General features: G+C 42.9%; 1 protein-coding gene across 2 annotated transcripts in view; it reads right to left on the bottom strand.

The window, feature by feature from the left end:
• The window catches only part of F12 (coagulation factor XII), a 42232-nt gene extending 22737 nt beyond the window's left edge, over positions 1–19495 (bottom strand). Inside the window, exons 1-7 of one of the 2 annotated variants that reach the window (XM_420819.8) lie at positions 19329–19495; positions 18003–18057; positions 16031–16127; positions 11680–11753; positions 6135–6248; positions 4982–5113; positions 3494–3604 (exon numbers count right to left, since the gene is read on the bottom strand). In XM_420819.8, the coding sequence (XP_420819.5) occupies positions 3494–3604; positions 4982–5113; positions 6135–6248; positions 11680–11753; positions 16031–16127; positions 18003–18057; positions 19329–19394 (649 nt within the window). In that variant the 5' untranslated portion in view covers positions 19395–19495. Of the gene's footprint in view, positions 1–3493; positions 3605–4981; positions 5114–6134; positions 6249–11679; positions 11754–15462; positions 15744–16030; positions 16128–18002; positions 18058–19328 lie in introns of those variants that run through there. The other variant, XM_046940448.1, reaches the window with a different exon arrangement.

Here is a 19495-nt window from a genome sequence, read left to right on the forward strand (position 1 = left end):
CTCCAAAGTGAACACAGCTACTCTCTTACCACAAAGGTCTTTTTTTTTCCTGAAAATTTACAAGTTCATTTTTCAGTGCAATTATTACGAATCAAGCTTAATTAAAAATGGACACTTTCATAAATTAAAACAGCATCTGTGTGGGGAGGGACTTCTGGTGAAATATCTAATTTCCTTTCCTGAAATCACATGCATAAACTGCACTAGAACATTTTTAAATAGCATGTCTTTCTTTAGTACTGAAGATTTCATCTTTAATGGCTAGAAAATACAGTATTATTACAAAAAATAGAAATCTATATTAGAACCTGTCTTTTGTATATAGATCTCCTTTATTATACACATTTTCTATGCTAGATTTTTCGCCTCCCATTTTGTTTTATTTATTTTTTTAAAGTCATCTCATAATGTGTCAGCAACTGCATGATCATCACGAGAATGGCTTGTCCATACCTACAATGACTGTTTGCAAGGAAGTTATAAGAGCAGTGAATAATGACTGTGAGCCCCGACAAGGACCCCTTCATCTGAAAAAAAGAGACAAATAATGGGCACATAAATAGGTACCTGCAAAATCATAGAAGTTACAATTAATCTTTGTTACTCACAGTACAAAGGGGATAGAAATAAAACTACCAGCGAGTAGGTTTTAAGCTAACAATAGAAAATACTGTTTTTCTTCATATCTATTTTAATTCTGGAACTTCTTGTCACGGCATGAAGTTCTACAGAACTCAGGTAAATTCAATGGAAAACAAGTAAAGGCCTCATTGGGGCCCTGCAGTACTTGAGGGGAGCTTATAAGCAGGAAGGGGACTGACTTCTTATGTGGTCTAGTAGTGATAGGACAAGGGGGAATGGTATTAAACTAGAAGAGAGGAGATTTAGGTTATATGTTGGGCAGAAATTCTTTACTCAAAGAGTGGTGAGGCACTGATACAGGCTGCCTGAGAGCTTGCGGTTGTCCCATCCCCAGAAGTGCTTAAGGTCAGGTTAGATGGGGCGCTGGGCAGCCTGATCTGGTGGGGGACAACCAGCCCATGGTATGGGGTTGGAACTGGGTGATCCTTAAGTCCCTTCCAATCTCAGCCATTCTGTGACTCTCTCATTCTATTAAATACGAATGTCCAGCGGTTTGCTGAGGAAAATCCTCAAATGAGAGATATAACTCAATAATTCCCTGCTCCTTATACTTCTCAGTTATCTTCTACTTTGCCAGCGCTCAGCACACAACAGAACTCAGACTTGTGATCTCAAGCAGGATGACACTGCATTTATTTAGATTTGTGAGGGTGGCATTCAGATACGTTTGCTGTTTTTTCTATTGGAAATAGATGAAGATTGGTTGGTTATTCTTGTAGATGCCAAGAGCAGAGGCGACAGAGAGACCCTCGTCCACTTCACAGCCCAGTAACCCATTTATTAAATGAATGGGTTTTTCTTTTATTTTTAAAGACATATTTGCATCACACTTTGGCTTTAAGACTGCCTCTACAAATGAATGATTTAGAATAAGTACATTCTGGCAACTTTGCAGGTTTCTCTGGATCAAGCGTTATAACCAGAGGCTACTGAGATTAAACTGTAAGCTCCCAACTCAGTCCTGGGAGGGAAGGGAAACTATACAAGACTGTAAAGGAGAAAACAAAGCAAAACAAAAAGCCAGCTGTGCACACAGCATCAAATTGAAGGGCTGAAGAATAAAATAATCTAACACATTTAAAAATCAGCTCCACGTGCTGTGAGATCACCAACTCCCAGTGTTCTCACCGGCATGCCACTGCCCTGGTGTAATGGCACTATCAGGTCAGTAGACTCCGGCATTAATTTATTTGCTTTAATTTAGAATGACTAAATCCTGGTTAAGAGATTTTTTTAAAGAATTTTATTTCTATACTTCTTTGCAAGCCCCTGCTACAAACACAATCCTTCAGTTCCCGTTTTGTGTGTGGGTGTTAGGCAGCTGAATACAGATGGTTTGCAAGCATCTCAAAGCCATTTGTTTAGCAAACTAAATGCTTGCTTTATTATTTACAAGTAACCAAAGAGTACCTGCTTATTTCTTGTTCTGAGCTACCCAGACAGAAACCAGTATTGCATCCACAACACTGCCCTCCTGATGTTTATAATTGTGGCTGTGCTCAGTGGATGTTTATGCACAGCACTGCAGATATTTGGCTAGGAAAGTCTGATAACTAAACAGGGATGTGGAAAGTGTGAAGATTTTAGGCTGCATGTGCACGACATACATGCAGCCTCTTGCCCACATCCATGCAGCAGTAACACCTGGGAAAAATCTCAGTGGGGCAATGAAATGACAAAAGCACAGAGCTACAGTGAGGGACTTGCAAGAGTCACAAGCTCACTTCACATGATTAATCAAGAACCTGGTGAGTCAAGGCTCAGGACCAGTTCATAAACCATTCAATTTGCCAATTCATTCTTGCTATTTGTTGTTCCATCTGTGCTGCCAGTCCCCCTAGTGTTTTTTTTTCCAGCTTGAATAGATGGCTGCATCATTTTTCAACCTCCAGAACAACGGAGTGGAATATCAGATACCACTTTGACATACCAGAGCACATTATATCCATTATATTCCTTTAGGTGCCCCGTGCAGCCACCAATAGCCTTACCTTTGTTTTTGATGAGACCAAAGTCTTGGGATGTGTGTCCTGAGAAATCCTTTGCTATGAGCTATGGGATCATGGGCTCGTATGACTGCAGGTCTGTTATACATTATGCCTAACACCTTTGGCATTTGAAAAGCAGCCACTGATACAACTTGAAGATTTAGTGTGCGTGGAAGTTTTACAAAGAGCCACAACCTCAGCAGTGAGAAAAGTTAAATCTTCTTCAGGGAGGTCACACAAAAAAAAACTGCGTAGCATCAAGTAAGAAGCAACACAGAGTTAGTACACAGACAACAAAGGCAGGTTTCTCTGCCCTGACCCACCAGTAATATAAGGATTTTTTAGGTAAACTATGTTGTGCTAAATGTGCTATTAATTTGAAGTACAAAATAACCTGAACAGAGAGGGTGCATTTTATCTCTGGCTACATCTCACAAGAGTCCAGTGCTTCCAAATATAGCCAGCTGCTAGATTTTGTCAAAGCACAAACTCCTATTTCATGAGTAGACAGCATGAGATTCCTGAGCCCATGGGGAAGCATTTACGCTGGACAACAACACTGATATCCTGACCCTACAAAATGGATGCACGTACTACTTTTATGGACATGAGTAATTGGATTAAAACTTCTGCGTTTAATTTTCCAGAAGGTTGAGGACAGAAACAAGTATTTTTAGAATCAGAGTTCCAGTGAAGAAGAGCGTGTTATGTTTTGCACTGGAGGAATACATTAAGCAGTTGTTCGTGACGTTTTACATGACTCTCGGTTATTACAGGAAATGTCTGCAAAGGCACAAAATCCCTAGCTTTGCACACAGCTGAAAACTCCTAATTCCCTTCCCACAGTACGTTGTTATACTTACCAATATTGCAGTACTTTCCTACAAAAGGTTCTTTGCAGTCACACACGGTTCTCCCGCTGAAGGCAATCGTTTTACATTCTCCGCCATTCATGCAAGGATCATGAACACAACCTACAAGCAGAAGCCAAAATCAAATAAAGATACAAACTTATCAAGAGAACGAGTCCAATTTTAACTTAATTTAGTACATCTTCTTCCTGTACATGCATTTAATGGAAATTTTCTTTTTACTCATCTTAGACCTACACCTGATATAAATTGAAGAAAAGGAAACTACTGATTTCTGCCTACTGAGGTCTGTCTCATTGCTTTCGTTTTTATTGGATAATGTCAGCACAGCCATTGAAAAATATTATTAATGAACAATAGGTAAAAGGAGGTGGTGATTATTACTACTGGTGGTGATGATGGTGACATCTGCATTTCTTTCTGTACAGAGGGTTCTGCCAGTTCCAAGTTTACCACTGAGCTGTGTTGAAATTTTTAGTAACATATTTAGCAGGGAGCTCAGCCAAATACATAGGGTCTGCAACAAGGAAATATTGAGTCTTTTCAAATTTTCTATCACTTCCATGGACACCCACTGTCCTAGAAAGCCACCAACTCTCTCCATGCTTCAACTTCCACTTCTCTCAATTGGGAATAAAAGCACACACATTCTTCAAAGGGCTCCTATGAAGCTCACTTGGTACTGTAAGTCTGGAGAGGTGATCTGGTCAGCTGAACTGAATAACAGAATAGCTATTCTGGAGCACATAGAGATGTGAGGCAAACTGTTTTGCTTCCCACCATCTCTCCTTCCAAAGGGAGATGTCATGGTGGCTTCATCAGATGCATGACAACCTTGGGTGCATGCCCAGCTCTTCCTGGTACTCAGGAGCCTTAAAACAAGGAGGAGGCTTCAAAAGATAAGTTTTGCCCTGACTGGGAATGGGTATGTTGAATCTAAAGTAATGGGGACTCTGGGGTCAATGCAGGGCAAATGGGATCCTGGAGTCAGGTACAGTTAACGTGCTGGAAATTCAAGAGCAAGACAGGCTTGGGACAAAATCCCATAGGAAGCAGCAATTTGAAGAGATTGTGGGTGTTCAGGGAAGAGCAAATGAGGGTGTACCTCTCAGGCACCTTACGGTTTTGGAAGATAGCTCATGACATCAGAAATTTCACCACTTCCACTACATGATCTGTCTGTTTTCCTACATGCTGCACTTCAGGATTCAATCCCTGTCAAGCACAGCACCAAGGCTTGTCATTAAATTCAGCTAACTATATTTAATTGCTTCCTCAAATAAGAATGGACAAACTGAAGTGATTTCCTGGGTCAGCATTACTGCTCACGCATGGAAAGATGTGACCTCATTGCGAAAAGTGTACCTGAACAATGATAGCAGCCTTGCTGTTATAACACCACTCAGGTTTTAGATTCTCACTATCATTTATCCCCACTCTATGCAGGTCAAGAGATGCAGTACAAAATAATGCACTTACTTTTGTGTTCAACTCTCTGGCACTCCGTCTGCCCATCCACACAAATGCACTGCTCCACAGCTCCTTGTTTGACTCTCGACCAGCTCACGTCCACATCAAAGAACTCATAGAGACTGTCATCAAAACATTTCTCTAAAATTCAGTTTGAAAAATAACACAGGCTTTCTGAGATTATTTCTTGCAGGGGATGGTGCCATCTACCCTACTCTCCCTTTCCCCTATTGAATAGATACGTTTTTTGATAGCTGGTGGTTCTCCAACAAGCCATCTTCCAAGGTGTGAAGACATGAAGCTAGCATAGCAGCAGCTCCAAGGACCTAAAGGCAGAGGTGACTTTCTCCTAGAGCTCTGTGAATATGATAGCATCACTTCAGCACCCCTAAAAGTTCAGCCACCAAATGCAAAAAGATAAAATCAGTGATATATCACTGTGTCTGTCCCATTTTACAACATCAGTCACAGATAATGGGCTATGCTGGAGAACTAACATTGAAAAGGGCATCTTTGCTTATGCTGGGAGGCAGTCCAGAGCTGTAGGAAGAAGCCTTTGTTAAACAAACGCAAGCATAATTGGAAGCCTTGCTGTAAAAGCCTGATTTTTCTCTTGGCAGGCAGTAAACTGGGAGTGACAGCACCATAAAACTGGAGAAATAACCCAAGCAAAGCTCTTCAGCCCCTCCTCCACCTCTGGCACCACATTCCCTGCAGGCAGAGGAGCTGCACAGGCATTAGGGTTGGCATCACAGAAGCTGAAATGGCCCCAGGTCTGCATATGCAGAAAGAATAAGGCATCACCTAAAGTTTTGCTGCTTTTTCATGTCTCCCTGCCCTACCTATTGGATGGTATTATTAGTCACTTCCAAGCATGTAAGTGATATTTAAATCATTTAAAAAGCAAAGGGAGGGGAGAGGGCTCTTTGTGTTTCCCATAGCTTAATACCTCACTGGCTCAGAGCATGCTTGGATTTATAACTGTATAATCAAGTTATTTTCAGCTGTCCTGTCACTAATGGATGTCTGTCATAACCATTTGGAAGCCTGCCTACAGAAACAATCATGCATAACAGCACTACCTTTTCATTAAGCAAACTTTAACGAGCTCTCCTCGCTGTCTGTATCTCTTGGAGTAACATTTGGGGAAGAAGATACTCACTCATCTGACAGTCTCTTCCCGTGAATTCCTCGGGACAGGCACAGTGGTACGTCCTATGACCATGAGCAAGAAAACAGGTCCCTCCATTTTGGCAAGGGTTGTTTGCACAGTAATCTAGATGGACCACATAAGAAGCTGTTGTTAATGTCTGCCAGGTAAACCATGCTTCGTTGTGTTAGGAGTTGGCTTGGTTACCTTAACCATTTGATGCACAGTGGCTTTAACACCACCTCTTAACCTATAACAGTGTTAATCCAACCAATGCATATTGGTTTTGTTTTAAGGTGTAGGACAATTACACTCATCCAGCTTTTTAAACCCATACAACAAATCACTGTTCTGGATGTTTTCCCAGATAATAGGGCAAGGAGAAGTGGTTCCAAACTAAAAGAGAGGAGATTTAGACTGGATATAATGAAAGAGGTTTTCTATGATAAGAATAGTGAGGCACTGGCACAGGTTGCCCAGGGAGGTGGTGGATGCCCCATCTCTGGAGACACTCAAGGTCAGGCCGGATGGGGCTCTGAGCACCTGATGGAGCTGTAGGTGTCCCCGTTCATTGCAAGGGAGTTGAACCAGACGACCTTTAAGGGTCCCTTCCAACTTATACGATTCTATTCTATGAAGAACTCGTCCCAGGGCGGTGGGCTCAGGCCAACCGAAGGCTATAGTAAAGAAGATGGGCCGATGCCCGCTAGATGGAGCTGTGCCTTTGCACTGGGGAGGAAGGCGTAGCTCTGGCTCTGCCCGGATTACTGCCCTGCATGCTTTGCATTTCAACAGAAATAACCAGGATTATGCATCTCTCTTTCAAATTATACCAAGGACCATCCTCCACAGAGGAATTTGCTGGGGGATTTTTTGGATTATATCTAAAATGAACAGACAGCTGGAACAAAGGAAAAAGCTTTTGAAGCAAGGCACATCCAAATAAATCAGGCCAAATGAGATTAAACTGGAGCAGAGCTATGGATCTATTTTTACAGGAATCTTCTAAATCATGGGAAAACAAGTTGGGAGAGTAAGTAGGGGATGTGCTAGGACAGCTCTCTCACAATGCAGTGGAAGCCTGATTTCCATCAAAGCAGGTTGTTGGAAGCTGTGGCTGCCACCTGAGCTCCTGATTGCAATGACAAAGTGTGCGTCTCCCCTGAAGTCAACCAACATCTTGTTTTGCACCTGCAGAAGGGATGGCCCAATAACCTGCCTGCATTTCATCCTCCTTGCCACAGCTACTCAGACTCTGTGAGAGGTTACTCAATCCAGGTGCTTCTTTAGCTGGAGTGGTGTCTAAGCATAAGAGGCAATGTATGGAAACAAGCACACACATACAGAGCTAAGCAAAGTATGAAAGGCAGTTCCTGAACTTGGCTACAGCAGTGGAAATGTGAAAGTTCCCCTGCACAGATCAAAATATTTACTGTAGAACAGAGTGGTGTAATTGATGTGAAATACCAGCCCTGGGTGTATTCACTGCTAGTTTCACTAGGATAACATCAAGGGAAAGCAAGTAAAGGCAGCAATGATTCTACTGTTCGTGCTGTTTGGTAGTTATGAAATTTGTAGTGATGTAATGTTTCCTCAAAGGCAAATTCTGTATTTCCTGTACCAATCACATCAAAACCACAACTTGCTCTCCATCTTCAGGTATAGCAGGGCTCTGTACAGACTACACCTCATTACACCCACAAACAGCACTTCCAGCCCCTCCTGCCTTCCTCAGTTGGAGACCCTCACTGCATCTCACTCACCCCTCTGGCCAGACTTCCCCTGGCTATTCCATATCCCTTCCCTTCTGTCCTGGAGTACAGCTCTAACTTCTATCTCTGAGAAGTGCTCCCAAGCAGATGAACACATCATTCTCCCTCTAAGGACTCCTGTCCAACACTAACTATGCATTAAGTGGGGAGTCCAAGCCCTTGCCTGTTCATCCAGTGTCTAAAGCTCACAGGAAAAACAACTTATTTTTGCTGGCAGCCACCCTGCCATCAGCTTCACCTCTCAAAGGCTGTGCAGGAGACTTGCCTCACCTTTCTAACTATATCTTCCCACAAAAACTTCTGGTTTCTGCCACCCACCTTTCCCAGGGGCTGCTCTTCCTCAAAGCCCCTCATGGGACAGAGCCTCTTCCTCATGCCCGCGCAGCCCACGCGCCTCTACTTCTTCTTTTCAAATCAAACATCTCTTAGAAAAAATCTTGCCTGGTTGTCTAGCACCTTCCAAAACTAGGCCTCTCTGGGGCTCTGGCCATTTGTCCAAGATATCCAGATATTCAGCAGCCTGGTCAGAGCAGTAGTATTGACAGACTGCCCAAGATCTGACGGCTCCAAACACAACAGCATCGTGCACTTATGCACCTATATTTGTATGTGTATCTGAGCTGTGCATGCCCAGCCTGGTTGGCCCCGTTCACGGCTGTGTTCACCTCAGGCAGATCCTACACATGCTCTCCACAGGATTTCCTGGGCAAGAGAAACAGATCCTCCAGAAACCTGAACAGGTATCTCCTAAAGGCAGAGATAAATCTCCTACTAATTTCGGGGGGGCTGAACAAGCACTGCAGGTGCTGTTTCTGTGAGCTCTGGCTCTGTGCTGCACAGTGCAAACATTTCCCTCCAGCAGAGCCTTTATACAAGAGCTTCACTTCACCCTGGAGCCAAAGGTTGGTGGTTAAACCTTCTCTGGAAATTGGCAGAAGTGTTTTTCTGGATCGATGCCCCGAACACTTGCTTAACACCGACTTGTAAGCAGCTCTGGTGGTTTCAAACAGACTCCCCACATACATGGGGCAATCTTGATCTGGAGAGAGTCCATGCTTCAGCCTTTGATCCTTCCCCATCCCAATTCACACACTTCTCACGGGTCTCCTATAGTCAAGGGCATTTTATCCTCCTGGAATTTCATTTTTTTACTGCTTTTTGTGTACCTATAAAGCGGCTGAGATTTCCTCAAAGTTGTAATATCTTAGCTGGATTTTTTCCACAGTAAAATCGTGTATCTTCCATGTTTAGAAAATCATCTTTGTTCAGTTGGACTGTTTCTCTCTTCCCGGCAGGTGAGCTTTCCTCCATTTTCTTCAAGTTCCCTTCAGCCATTTACCACTCCTTCTTTTTGACCTCACCATAAACCCTTTGCCTTTAACCTGACAATCTGCTAAATGTTTTTCAAGTCCAAATCCAGTGCTTGCTGCTTAAAAAGTAAATAAATAGAACTATGCTTACATGTAAATCAACATGTACAAGCTTATTTATTTAATTATATAAAAACCTCAGTGCTCCTAGAAATGAAGTACTTTCTTTGTAACAGCCAGCTGTGTTCCCTTCCCTCTCCCTCATTCCCCTTTCTCTTTCCTTTCCTCTTTCACACATATAACTCTTTCTTTTCTGGAGAAGAACTAGAAGCCGGGACAAGGTCTCTCTGGGGTTACGGTACACCGACAGCCCTCATCAAGAGGCAGGCTGGTGAGGGGGCTTTCTTGTTGCAAACCATCCTATCCAACCCTATGTTGGATAACAGACAAAAATGATATGGAGAGCCCCTGAAGCCTTGCTCATTTTGGAGGCAAGACAAGAGGGCTGTCAGGACAGCCCTGATGGGAAAGGAGAGGGACAGAGGTGGCATGAGGAACCCTGGGGCAGCAGTGGGGAGGGGTAGGATGGAGGGATCCCCAGTAAATCCAGCCTCCACTGGGGAGCTCTCATCCTGGCCAAACTATCTTGTATCCCAAAAGTGTGCAGCTTCTGTAAGCCCCGGTCCTCTGCTTTTCTGCACAGGAGGAGCAGCAGGTGACGCCAAGGCGCTCTGTGTCACAACAGTAAAGAAACAGCACAACAGAAACTCAGTGCACAAAACTGCAGATGTAAATGGAAAAGGGCTGGAAAATCTAACCTGGGGAGTTGAGGAGGAAAATAAAAACACTAACAAGAGTGAGGCAGGAACGTTCCTTTTAAATTCACAGCAGAGAGTGAGTTACTGTTTCCAAGACTTTAAGCTTTGAGAGGGCACTCATGAACAAGCAAGTGAAGCCCTCAAAACTTGACTCTTGTATGTTGTAGTAGCAACACTTGTAAGCATGAACTGCCTATATTCAGCATTCGTGTCTGACATACTTGCATTACAAAGGCACATGCGTTGCTACTTGTTATGGGATTAGGTCATTTCTCTCTGATCTACTGTTAATCTGTTTTAAAACCAGGCTGGAAAATAATTTAAAGTTGTTAAGTTTAAAATGATGATGTTGCACACTGCTTAATTTTAGATTCTCAGGATGATTCAGCTCGCATTGGCTTTTCAAGTGCTCTGGTAGATTGTAATCAGTTTGGCAATGAGACTCCTGACGTGACAGAGAACTCCGCAAGGGAAAGATAGAAAAAGCCCTTTGAAAGTGAGAAGCGAACATGTAAGGGTACCCAGCCAGATCCCACAGACTGAACAAGACAGGTCACATCTGAAAGTAGATCCGAAGAGAGAAGAGGAAGATGATCAGCGTTCAGACACAGATCCAAAAATAGACACTGGGACATGACGTCTGGTCAGTACACCACCTAATTTGTTAATGCTGGTCATTGTGCAAATGAGGCCTAGATATCTATATGTTCCTTACAAAATGAATGAGTTAGATGTTTCAAAATGAGAACCCCAAACAGTCAGCTCATGAAGGCTGAAGCTGGGGAGATAGACATGCAAGGGCCAGCAATCAAGGCAGTGCTGAGGGCAGCATGATCCCCACCAGAGTACCTTGGACATGGCGCCTTCACCCACCGTGAAGCTTAGAAGTAGCATATAGACAGAGTTTGCCACAGAGCCTGGCTTCTCCATTTAGGCAGACTTTCACAATGTGTGTAATCATAGCACTTGAGTGTGGTGACCCACATGAAGCTGTTACACTGCTCTTCTAAGTAACCCTTTCATTGTCCCTCAGTACTCATGCAAGGAAGCACCTGCCCTCTTGTACTCTCCATAGCAGCCCAAAACATGAAGAAGCTTGGTTGGCATAGAATCACTGAACCATCATAGGATCGTTTGAATTGGAAGTGACCCTTAAATATCATCTAGTCCAACTCTCCTGCAATGAACAGGGACACCTACAGCTAGATCAGATTGCTCAGAGCCCCATCCAGCCTGACTTTGAATGTCTCCATGGATGGGGCATCTGCCACATCTCTGGGCAACCTGTGCCTGTGCTTCACCATCTAAAGGAGAGCTGCTCCTTATTGAGGTCATGAGAAGGAAAATATAAAAGACATTTGCAAGCTGATGATCACCTCTGTGCTCAGCTCCAGCAGGAGCTCAGATTTCCATGTTTGCTTAGCCATAGTTTCTCTCCATGGCTTCAGGTTAATCAACAGTGAATTAAAGACTCTGTGGTATTCACAGCCCAATGCTATGGTTATGTAGACTCACAGGAAGCTCTTGGAAACATTTAATGTGAAGACTTGTTCTGTGTTTACAAGTTAAAATCCACAGAGAAGGCACAGACTACTACTACTACATGTGGAAAATGGGAAGCAGGCACACAGGGTGACTCAGCAATGGCTTGCCTTACCTGAGTGCTCTGTGGATAGCAGCGTGCAGTACCCCCATTTCCTGTCCCGGTCGTAGTTACGTGTTGTTGAGCACCTGGAAAGAATGAAAAGTGTGGTTTAGCACAGCTTCAAAGAGCCCAGATATTGCATCAGGTGAATCAGGAGTCTCCATCACAATCAGAGAGCGTGAAGGGCAAACATGGGAAGTTCATTTACCCCATTCTTATGTGCAGCATACTGGAAATTTTTTCTTTAGATAAAAATCCTGCAGAGAAAATGCTTATGAAGATTTACAGGCTTAGAGCTACTACACACCCTTGTGTCCTTGAGAACATTGCTTCAGTATAGCCAGGCACCTTCTTTTTTGTTCTCAGTTCAGAAGGGCCAAGTACATGGTTGCACTGAAACTATCATAGAATTACCAAGGTTGGAAAAGACCTCCAAGATCATCCAGCCCAACCATCCACCTACCACCAATATTTCCCCACTAAAACATGTCCCACATCTAAACATTTCTCAAACACCTACAGGGATGGTGACTCAACCACTCCCTGGGCAGCCCATTTCAGTACCTGATCATTCTTTCAGAGAATAATTTTTTCATAACATTCAACCTATGTGCCCTTGCCTCTTTGTTTATATGGAAACTCACCCTTTTTTTCCTAATTAGCATCTATTTGATTCAAAGTCTCAACACTAGAGGAAAAAAATGTATGCATTTTTGTGGGGTTTTTGTTTTGTTTTTGTTAAAGACACTCTGCCCAAATTAAATGCAGACTAAGAATGAGATGTGGAAGCAGGCCCTGAGGTTTCCAAATAATCCTCTGGGGGGGTGGGGAGGGGAAGTCTGCTTTCTGTTTCTAAGATTAGAAAACAAAAGACAGAAATGAAAAACTAAACAAAAGCAAAAAAAATTATGTCTCCCATATTCATTACAAAACAAGCCAAGCAGGACCCAATCCCTTTCTCATGCCTGCCTGTTACCTTTAATGATCTGCAGAGGCAGAAGACTACCCACAGAGGGACCTTCTCCGTGCTTTCCGTGGCAAATGTATTTTATGCTCACTTCCTTAAAAGTATTTCTTAAAAGCAGAACTATTTGTCAAAATGAATTTAAGCAAACTTAGGGGGATAAAAATATATGAAAAATGACACCCTCTAGATTCTGTCAAGCAGATACCAAGTTCTAAGCAAATAGAGAACTATTTTTTTTGCTTCCTCAATGCCTTTTTTTTTTTTGCCATCAGTGGTTCCTGACTGCTTCTTCACTGGCTTCCCACAAGCCACTGGTCCTCTCATCCAGTGCAGTTATCCTACAGGGACTATGAATATATTAATCCCACCCTGTGCTGCCAGGCTTCCCACACATTTGTATCAGCATTTCGTGTTTTCTGCCATGTTCCTCTTACTCTGTGGGATGAAATCAACACATCCTCAAAGCTACTTCACTATTCTTTGGTGTCCACTGCATCCTCAATTTCTCTGTCCCTACACTGTTTTGTCTTTCTGGAGGTGAGAATGAAGTTCAGCAAGACTTCCAGCTAATTTTTTCCTCTTTAACACAAAAGGCAAATGTATATGACATCTTTAGTACCTGGTAAGAGACTGCTAAATGGGAATTTATCTGTGAAAACAGATTATAACTAAAGGGAAATGCAATACAGGATGCTGTTAAAGGAAGTTTGTTACTAGAATACTGCAATTATTTTGTCTTCTTTCCTGTGTTTTCAATAAATATTTATAAAGATACCATGTTGTTTGTTGCTCTCGGATTAAGTAGGGAGAGATTTCTTCAGTCAGAACTCTGACTTGTGTTGAAACATTTGATGTTACAAGCCACGAAAGTCATGTCTGATCTTAACACATTTAGTCCTTGGAATCAACGCTACATTTCATAAAGGAGATATCCTTTGTGTTAAGACAGACACCACTCCTCAGTGCTTTCTGAGGTATGACTGTCTTTTTATTAAGCTTAATATGATGAGTTAACACATGATACTTGTGTCAGAGGTAGTATAAGAATGCATATAAGGAAACTAACACCAATGGAAGCCAAAATAAAGCCCTGTTTTGAGTCATACCTTCAGGATTAAGAAGAAGGACTCCTTAAGTACATAATCCAGCACTCTCTTAGGTTTGACAAGGCACAAAAACCCCTCAGGTAAAGAAAAGTGTTCAAAAACCAGCAAAACAATGTGCCATTTTCTCCTAGTCTGGTCTCCTCGCATTTGTCCCTGGTCTCCCACAATCTCCATCTGTGCTTGCAGCTCGCAGGCAGGCAGGAGAAGGAGGGAGATGAGCCTTGTCCTTGTCTGCTGCATGCCCCTAAGGATCAGCTGTCAGCACCAGCCACACATGGGCTGGTCCCAGGTCACATAAACATGCCCAGAGTACATTTCCCAGTTGCCCTTCAGGGCTCTGTTCCCAGCATCTCCATGCCTAAAGTCACATGCTGGATTGCTTTTAGCTTGTGAAAGAAGAGTAAATATTGGCCAGCAGGTCAGCCACAGGGTGGAATGATCTGTCAAAACCAAACAGCTCCAGCCATCCTCCTCATCTCTATGCTTGTAAATGGGTTTTTAAAAAAATAGGAACTACAACTGCAAGTTCTCCAAGGTCACATGTGAAGCATACTCTAACCTTGGATCTCATACATACCCTGCCTTTCCATTTCTGTGGTCTAACTTGTTAATTACGGATGCTCTGTGTACTTATTTTTAGCAAGACTCATCTTAAGCACTGACTGAGAACAAGTAGTCCCAGAAGTCAAATTCTTTGCAGCTCCAGTCCAGCAAAGACAGGCACCACACAAGAAAATGATTCTTGTTCCTTTTCTCCAGCAACAATGTTCCCAAAATTCTTATTTTCTTGAAGATTTAATTTTCTGGATTGTATTGATGTAGTAGTCTCCTAACCCAAAGCTCTGTGTCTATTTGCAACAAAGAGCCATCAGATCACTAAGACTGGAAAGGACCACTAAGATCATCTAGCCTAATTGTTGACCCATCCCCACCATGCCCACTAACCACGTCCCTTAGTGCCACATCTCCACGTTTCTTGAACATCTCCAGGGATGTTCACCATGTTCACCTCCTCCCTGAGCAGCCCGTTACAATGCATCACCACTCTTGCTGAGGACTTTTTCCTAATATCTAGCCCTAACCTCCCCAGCACAACTTAAGGCCCTTATCTCTCATTCTCTCACAGTTACCTGGGAAAAGAGGCAGAGCCCCACCTCATCACAACCTCCTTTCAGGGAGGACATAGAGAGCAATAATGTCTCCCCTGAGTCTCCTCTTCTCCAGACTGAACAATCCTGGTTTCCACAGCTGCTCCCTATAAGACTCATTCCAGACCCTTCCCAGCTTTCTTGCCCCTCTCAGTGCCCACTCCAGGTCCTCAGTGTTCTTGTACTGTTTTGCTGCTTACATTATGCAAGCACTTACACTTAAAAGAGATGTACCATCAGAAAGAGGATATAGATCACAAAAAAAAGTCAGTAAATACTATATAAAAAACTGTGAGTTCTGTTCTGTATGGGCGAGCAAAACACATTCTATACTATCTCCATCCTGAAAAAATATATGTATATTTCTTTAACAGAGCTCATCTCTACATACATATTTTTCTCATTACTGATAGCCATTTATTTCCTGTTTTATTACCTTTAGCTTCTGTTTATATGCTCATTGTAAAGATACATGTGCAAAGTTACTCCTGTATATGCAGTACTTGCTACAGTAGAGATCCCACGTAACTACCCTTAACCCTAAAAGAATAACAAGCATTCAATAACAACTTACATGTTTGAAAGAATAGTCTTTGTCCAAAATAAGGAGCCTAGTCTTAAACATACTAATAGAATGAATCTTTACCCAAAAGCAAAAGCACTACACCGCATGTAAAGGACCTGATGCAAATCAGGCTAAGAAGACATTAGGGGGGGGAAAAGTCAGCTTTTCTCAAAGACCAGCTTGTCCCTGCAGCAGTACAAATACAGGCCATGCAAATCAACAGATTCCTTAAGAAGGTCATTGCTTACAGGTGGTCTTATCTTCCCTTTTGCCTTCAGCAGTAGCTAGCTCCTTGTTCCAGCTCATCCTGTGCCAGCTGTTACCAATCTGAAGGCCAAGAAGAAAACATCCCTGCAGGTGCTGAGCTTTCTGTGGTCTTGGGTACCCCATGAGTGGGTTCATTCCCACCTGTGTGCTCTTTGATCCAAGGCCTGTGAGCATCAGCAGAGTAACACTATTGCTCTCAGCGGATGTGAGAACAAACCCATGTTAATTATTACAAAAACAAGACAAAAACACTAAAAGCATTGTATTTTCCTTTAAGCGCTGTCTTTATTTGTGAGCAATGTTAACTTACCATTTCTTTCGGGAAAACAGATTTGATAAACACGAGTGATAAAGCCTTCCACCATACCGGAAAGGAAATGTGCATAAATTTCCATCCTCTGTAAACACTGCAATACAAGAATAAAAACCTCACCATGCAGCTGAACACCGGCCCAGAGGTGTGTGTATATATGTATTACATTCTTATTATATTAAATTGTAAGTCATCATAGAACGGCTTAGGTTGGAAGCAACTTCAAGGATCATCAAGTTCCAACTCCCCTGCTGCAGATAGCTATCTTCAAGTTTTTCAGCTATACTTTGGTTTCAGTGTCTTTACAATTTCTCTTACTTAAGAAAAAGTCTAAAATCTCACATAATTACTAAATCAACAGAGAGTGATGGACTCTGCGGTAAATACCTCAGAGCATTTCAAGTTCAAAATACATTGCAATTTCTGGTACAGCAAATGGCAATTACATTCATTAATTGCAATTATCATTTCTAATTGTGTAGTATTGCAATAGCGTATTACACTGATTTCTGGTGCAGCATCCTTCCAGGCTACCTATCACTTTGTAACATCTGATTAAAACAATTAAAGCACAAGACAGTACAGTTGAAATAGAAACAGCCAGAGGAAAGAGGATTTTAAAGGTTAGGGGGTGACAGATAATTTTGATCATACCACCTTCCTCCTGGGATAAGTGGATAGAAATTGATGGGACAGGCATCTGAGAAGGGCAAGTGTTCTATATGCCATGTCAGTGATAGCTGTGTAAGAATGGGTAGTGGGAGTCTAGCAGAAAAAAAAAATCCTTCAAGATGAATGCTGAGAATGAAAGAGACTGGAGACAGAAAAGACAATGAAAAACTGTCAGAGCTTATTTAACCACTAAACTAAATGAAATCTGTTCTGAGAACCAGGAGCATGAATGGGAAAACCAGCTGCCGGGGCAGGTGAGGAATGGGGCATAGAGCCATGCTCAAGTACTGCCTATTTCCACTTCTTGGTGATCTCATCACCGTCCTCATCCTGAGCCTACCCTGCAGTCACAGCTGGGGCTCTGGCACACCACTGTGATATCTGTTAACCCTGGCAAGCCCTGACACATCACCTCAAATCACTGCTGAGGCCAGTTATTAGCAGTATGTGAAAAACAACCCATCCCTGTGGTCCAAGCCTTCCTAGCCAGCTAAAATTATGGTCACCCTACTGGCCTTGGCTGTCCCTGTGTCTGTCTGCAAGTTATCCCAGTCACTTTGCTATCTCTTCTAAAGCCTAGTATTCACCGTCTGAATTAACCGGGTGAATGTTCAGATATTTACCTTCACTGCTTGATAGCTCCCATTATAAGTAGCTAGAACATTGTGAAAATAATTCCACTGAGAAGACTTACTTAATCCCAAAGGTCATTAAAGACTGTTCTAAGCCACAAAGGCACCACTAACGGTGCCCAATTCATACAAGCCACAACAGCAAAAGCACAGGGCAATAAAGCCTTTAAAACTGGAAGTCTGCAACGTCTGCACGCAGCCAGAATGTCTGAAACTTCAGTTTCAAAACCAATGTAACACAGCAAATTGCATGGAATTCAAACCCTCCTCTCACACAGAGATCAAGGGCAGTTGCAGGAATTGAACCCATGCGTTCAAAGAGCTGCTTATGTACTTTAAAGCATAGGGCAGACACAGCTCTGATGGAAATAAGGGGAGTTGCACATCCCAGGCCCACCATGTTAGGAGACAGGGTAAGCCACACAAGCTCAGAAAAATGAGAATCTCATCCGCACCTTCACGTTAATCCCCACCTGAAGGAAAATTACCTGGGATGCCTGGGCTAATCCCAAGTTCACATCTACACAGAAATTAACAGTCATAACAATTCCATAATCCTTATGCATGTTGGAACAAAGACAGGCTTACTGCTGGCTTGCACAGTGTGGATGCAGATAGGCAGATTGTTCTTACTGTCATGAAAACTATTGGATTTGACTCTGTACCTTGTAGGCGAGTGAACTCGTGTTTTGAGCCTCTTCCTGCCCCAGATTTGTGGTGCTACAAAGAGAAAAGAAAGAATGTGGAATAAAGAAAGGAATTCACTCTGGGAACCATCCCGTAGTGAAAAATGTAACCTCAAACTGTATTTCTCTCAGGTCTTCCACACAGATCTCATTATTTGCATCTGATTTCAACTGGGGCACAATCTGATGAATTGGAGCAAATAAACACTGGATAGCAGAAGCTCTCTGTCAAATCAGGAGAATCCAGCACAGTACCAGAAAGGCTGAAGCTCTGCTCCATTACATCTTGCTACTGCCAAGAGACACATCTCCTGTCTTCCTCTGCAAAATGAATGTATGCATTCTGGGGCCAGTTCACAGTTACAAATAATACCCTGGGATTTGACTTTTCCTGCCATTTAGCAGTACCCCTCAGGGCATTAGCTAAGAAAGCAACCTCAACTTTATTTGGGTATTCCAATCAGCAAGCTGAAAGCATTATTGCTTGTTAGAGCTGACCTGAAACCATGGGAAATAATAAAAAAAAAATGGGGAATACACATAAAATGCTGCTGCCACCAATGGTGCTGACAGCTGATCTACAGCAAAATAAAAATATCATGAAAACAGTCAAGTAAACAGCACAGCATAGAATCATAGAATGGCCTGGGTTGAAAAGGACCACAATGATCATGGAGTTTCAACCCTCCTCCTATGTACAGGATCGCCAACCACCAGACCAGGCTGCTCAGAAAGCAGCGTGAACATCATGAACATAGATGTGCATAGAGAATGCAATAAGCAAGGGATAAGGCAAAGCTGTTGCTAAGATGTGTTGACAGGGCTTGATCATTTCTGAGGAAGAAACAACTTTTTCACTCAAGCTCCGCACTACTCCTGTCTGCATTGGGCAGTCTGCGATGGCTTCAGCCAAGGCTGAGCTCTGTCATAGGCATTGCGAATATTCCCCTCTGCCCCAACATGCAATGTTTAAGAAGATGCTTCTGCAATTTGCTTGAATAGTTGGGATTACAGCATCATTTCAGTTCATCTGGGCTAGTTTTAATGTAGCCGATGAATTAAAAATAACTATAAAGATACACAAGTGTGGGCCTGGGCTATCAGCTATGCACAAGGGACGAGCTATCCTACAAACACTGCTGAGTCAGCACTGCTGTGGGCCTTGATCTAGCAAACCCTTCCGTGTTTGAAGCACTCCTCCTTTCCACATGGCTGGCGGCATCGCTCATCCAGCCCCGGGCAGCACTGCCCTGCCAGGCAGCACGTAGCTGATCCGCCACTCCAAAGCAGAGCAATCAGACTTACCTTCTTCATATAGGCACCGCTCAGAGCCAGAGCCAAGACGAGAGCAAAAGGAGCACAGGCTTTCATCTTCGCTCCCCTCTCACTGAGGTTTTGCCTGGCAGAAGGAAACTTCCAAGGGCTGGGCTGAAGCAGGAGGGTGAATAAGCAAGGAGTTTTCTCAAAGGACT

The sequence above is a fragment of the Gallus gallus genome, chromosome 4 (genome assembly GCF_016699485.2).
Source record: "Gallus gallus isolate bGalGal1 chromosome 4, bGalGal1.mat.broiler.GRCg7b, whole genome shotgun sequence".
In the NCBI taxonomy this organism is placed as follows: Eukaryota; Metazoa; Chordata; class Aves; order Galliformes; family Phasianidae; genus Gallus; species Gallus gallus.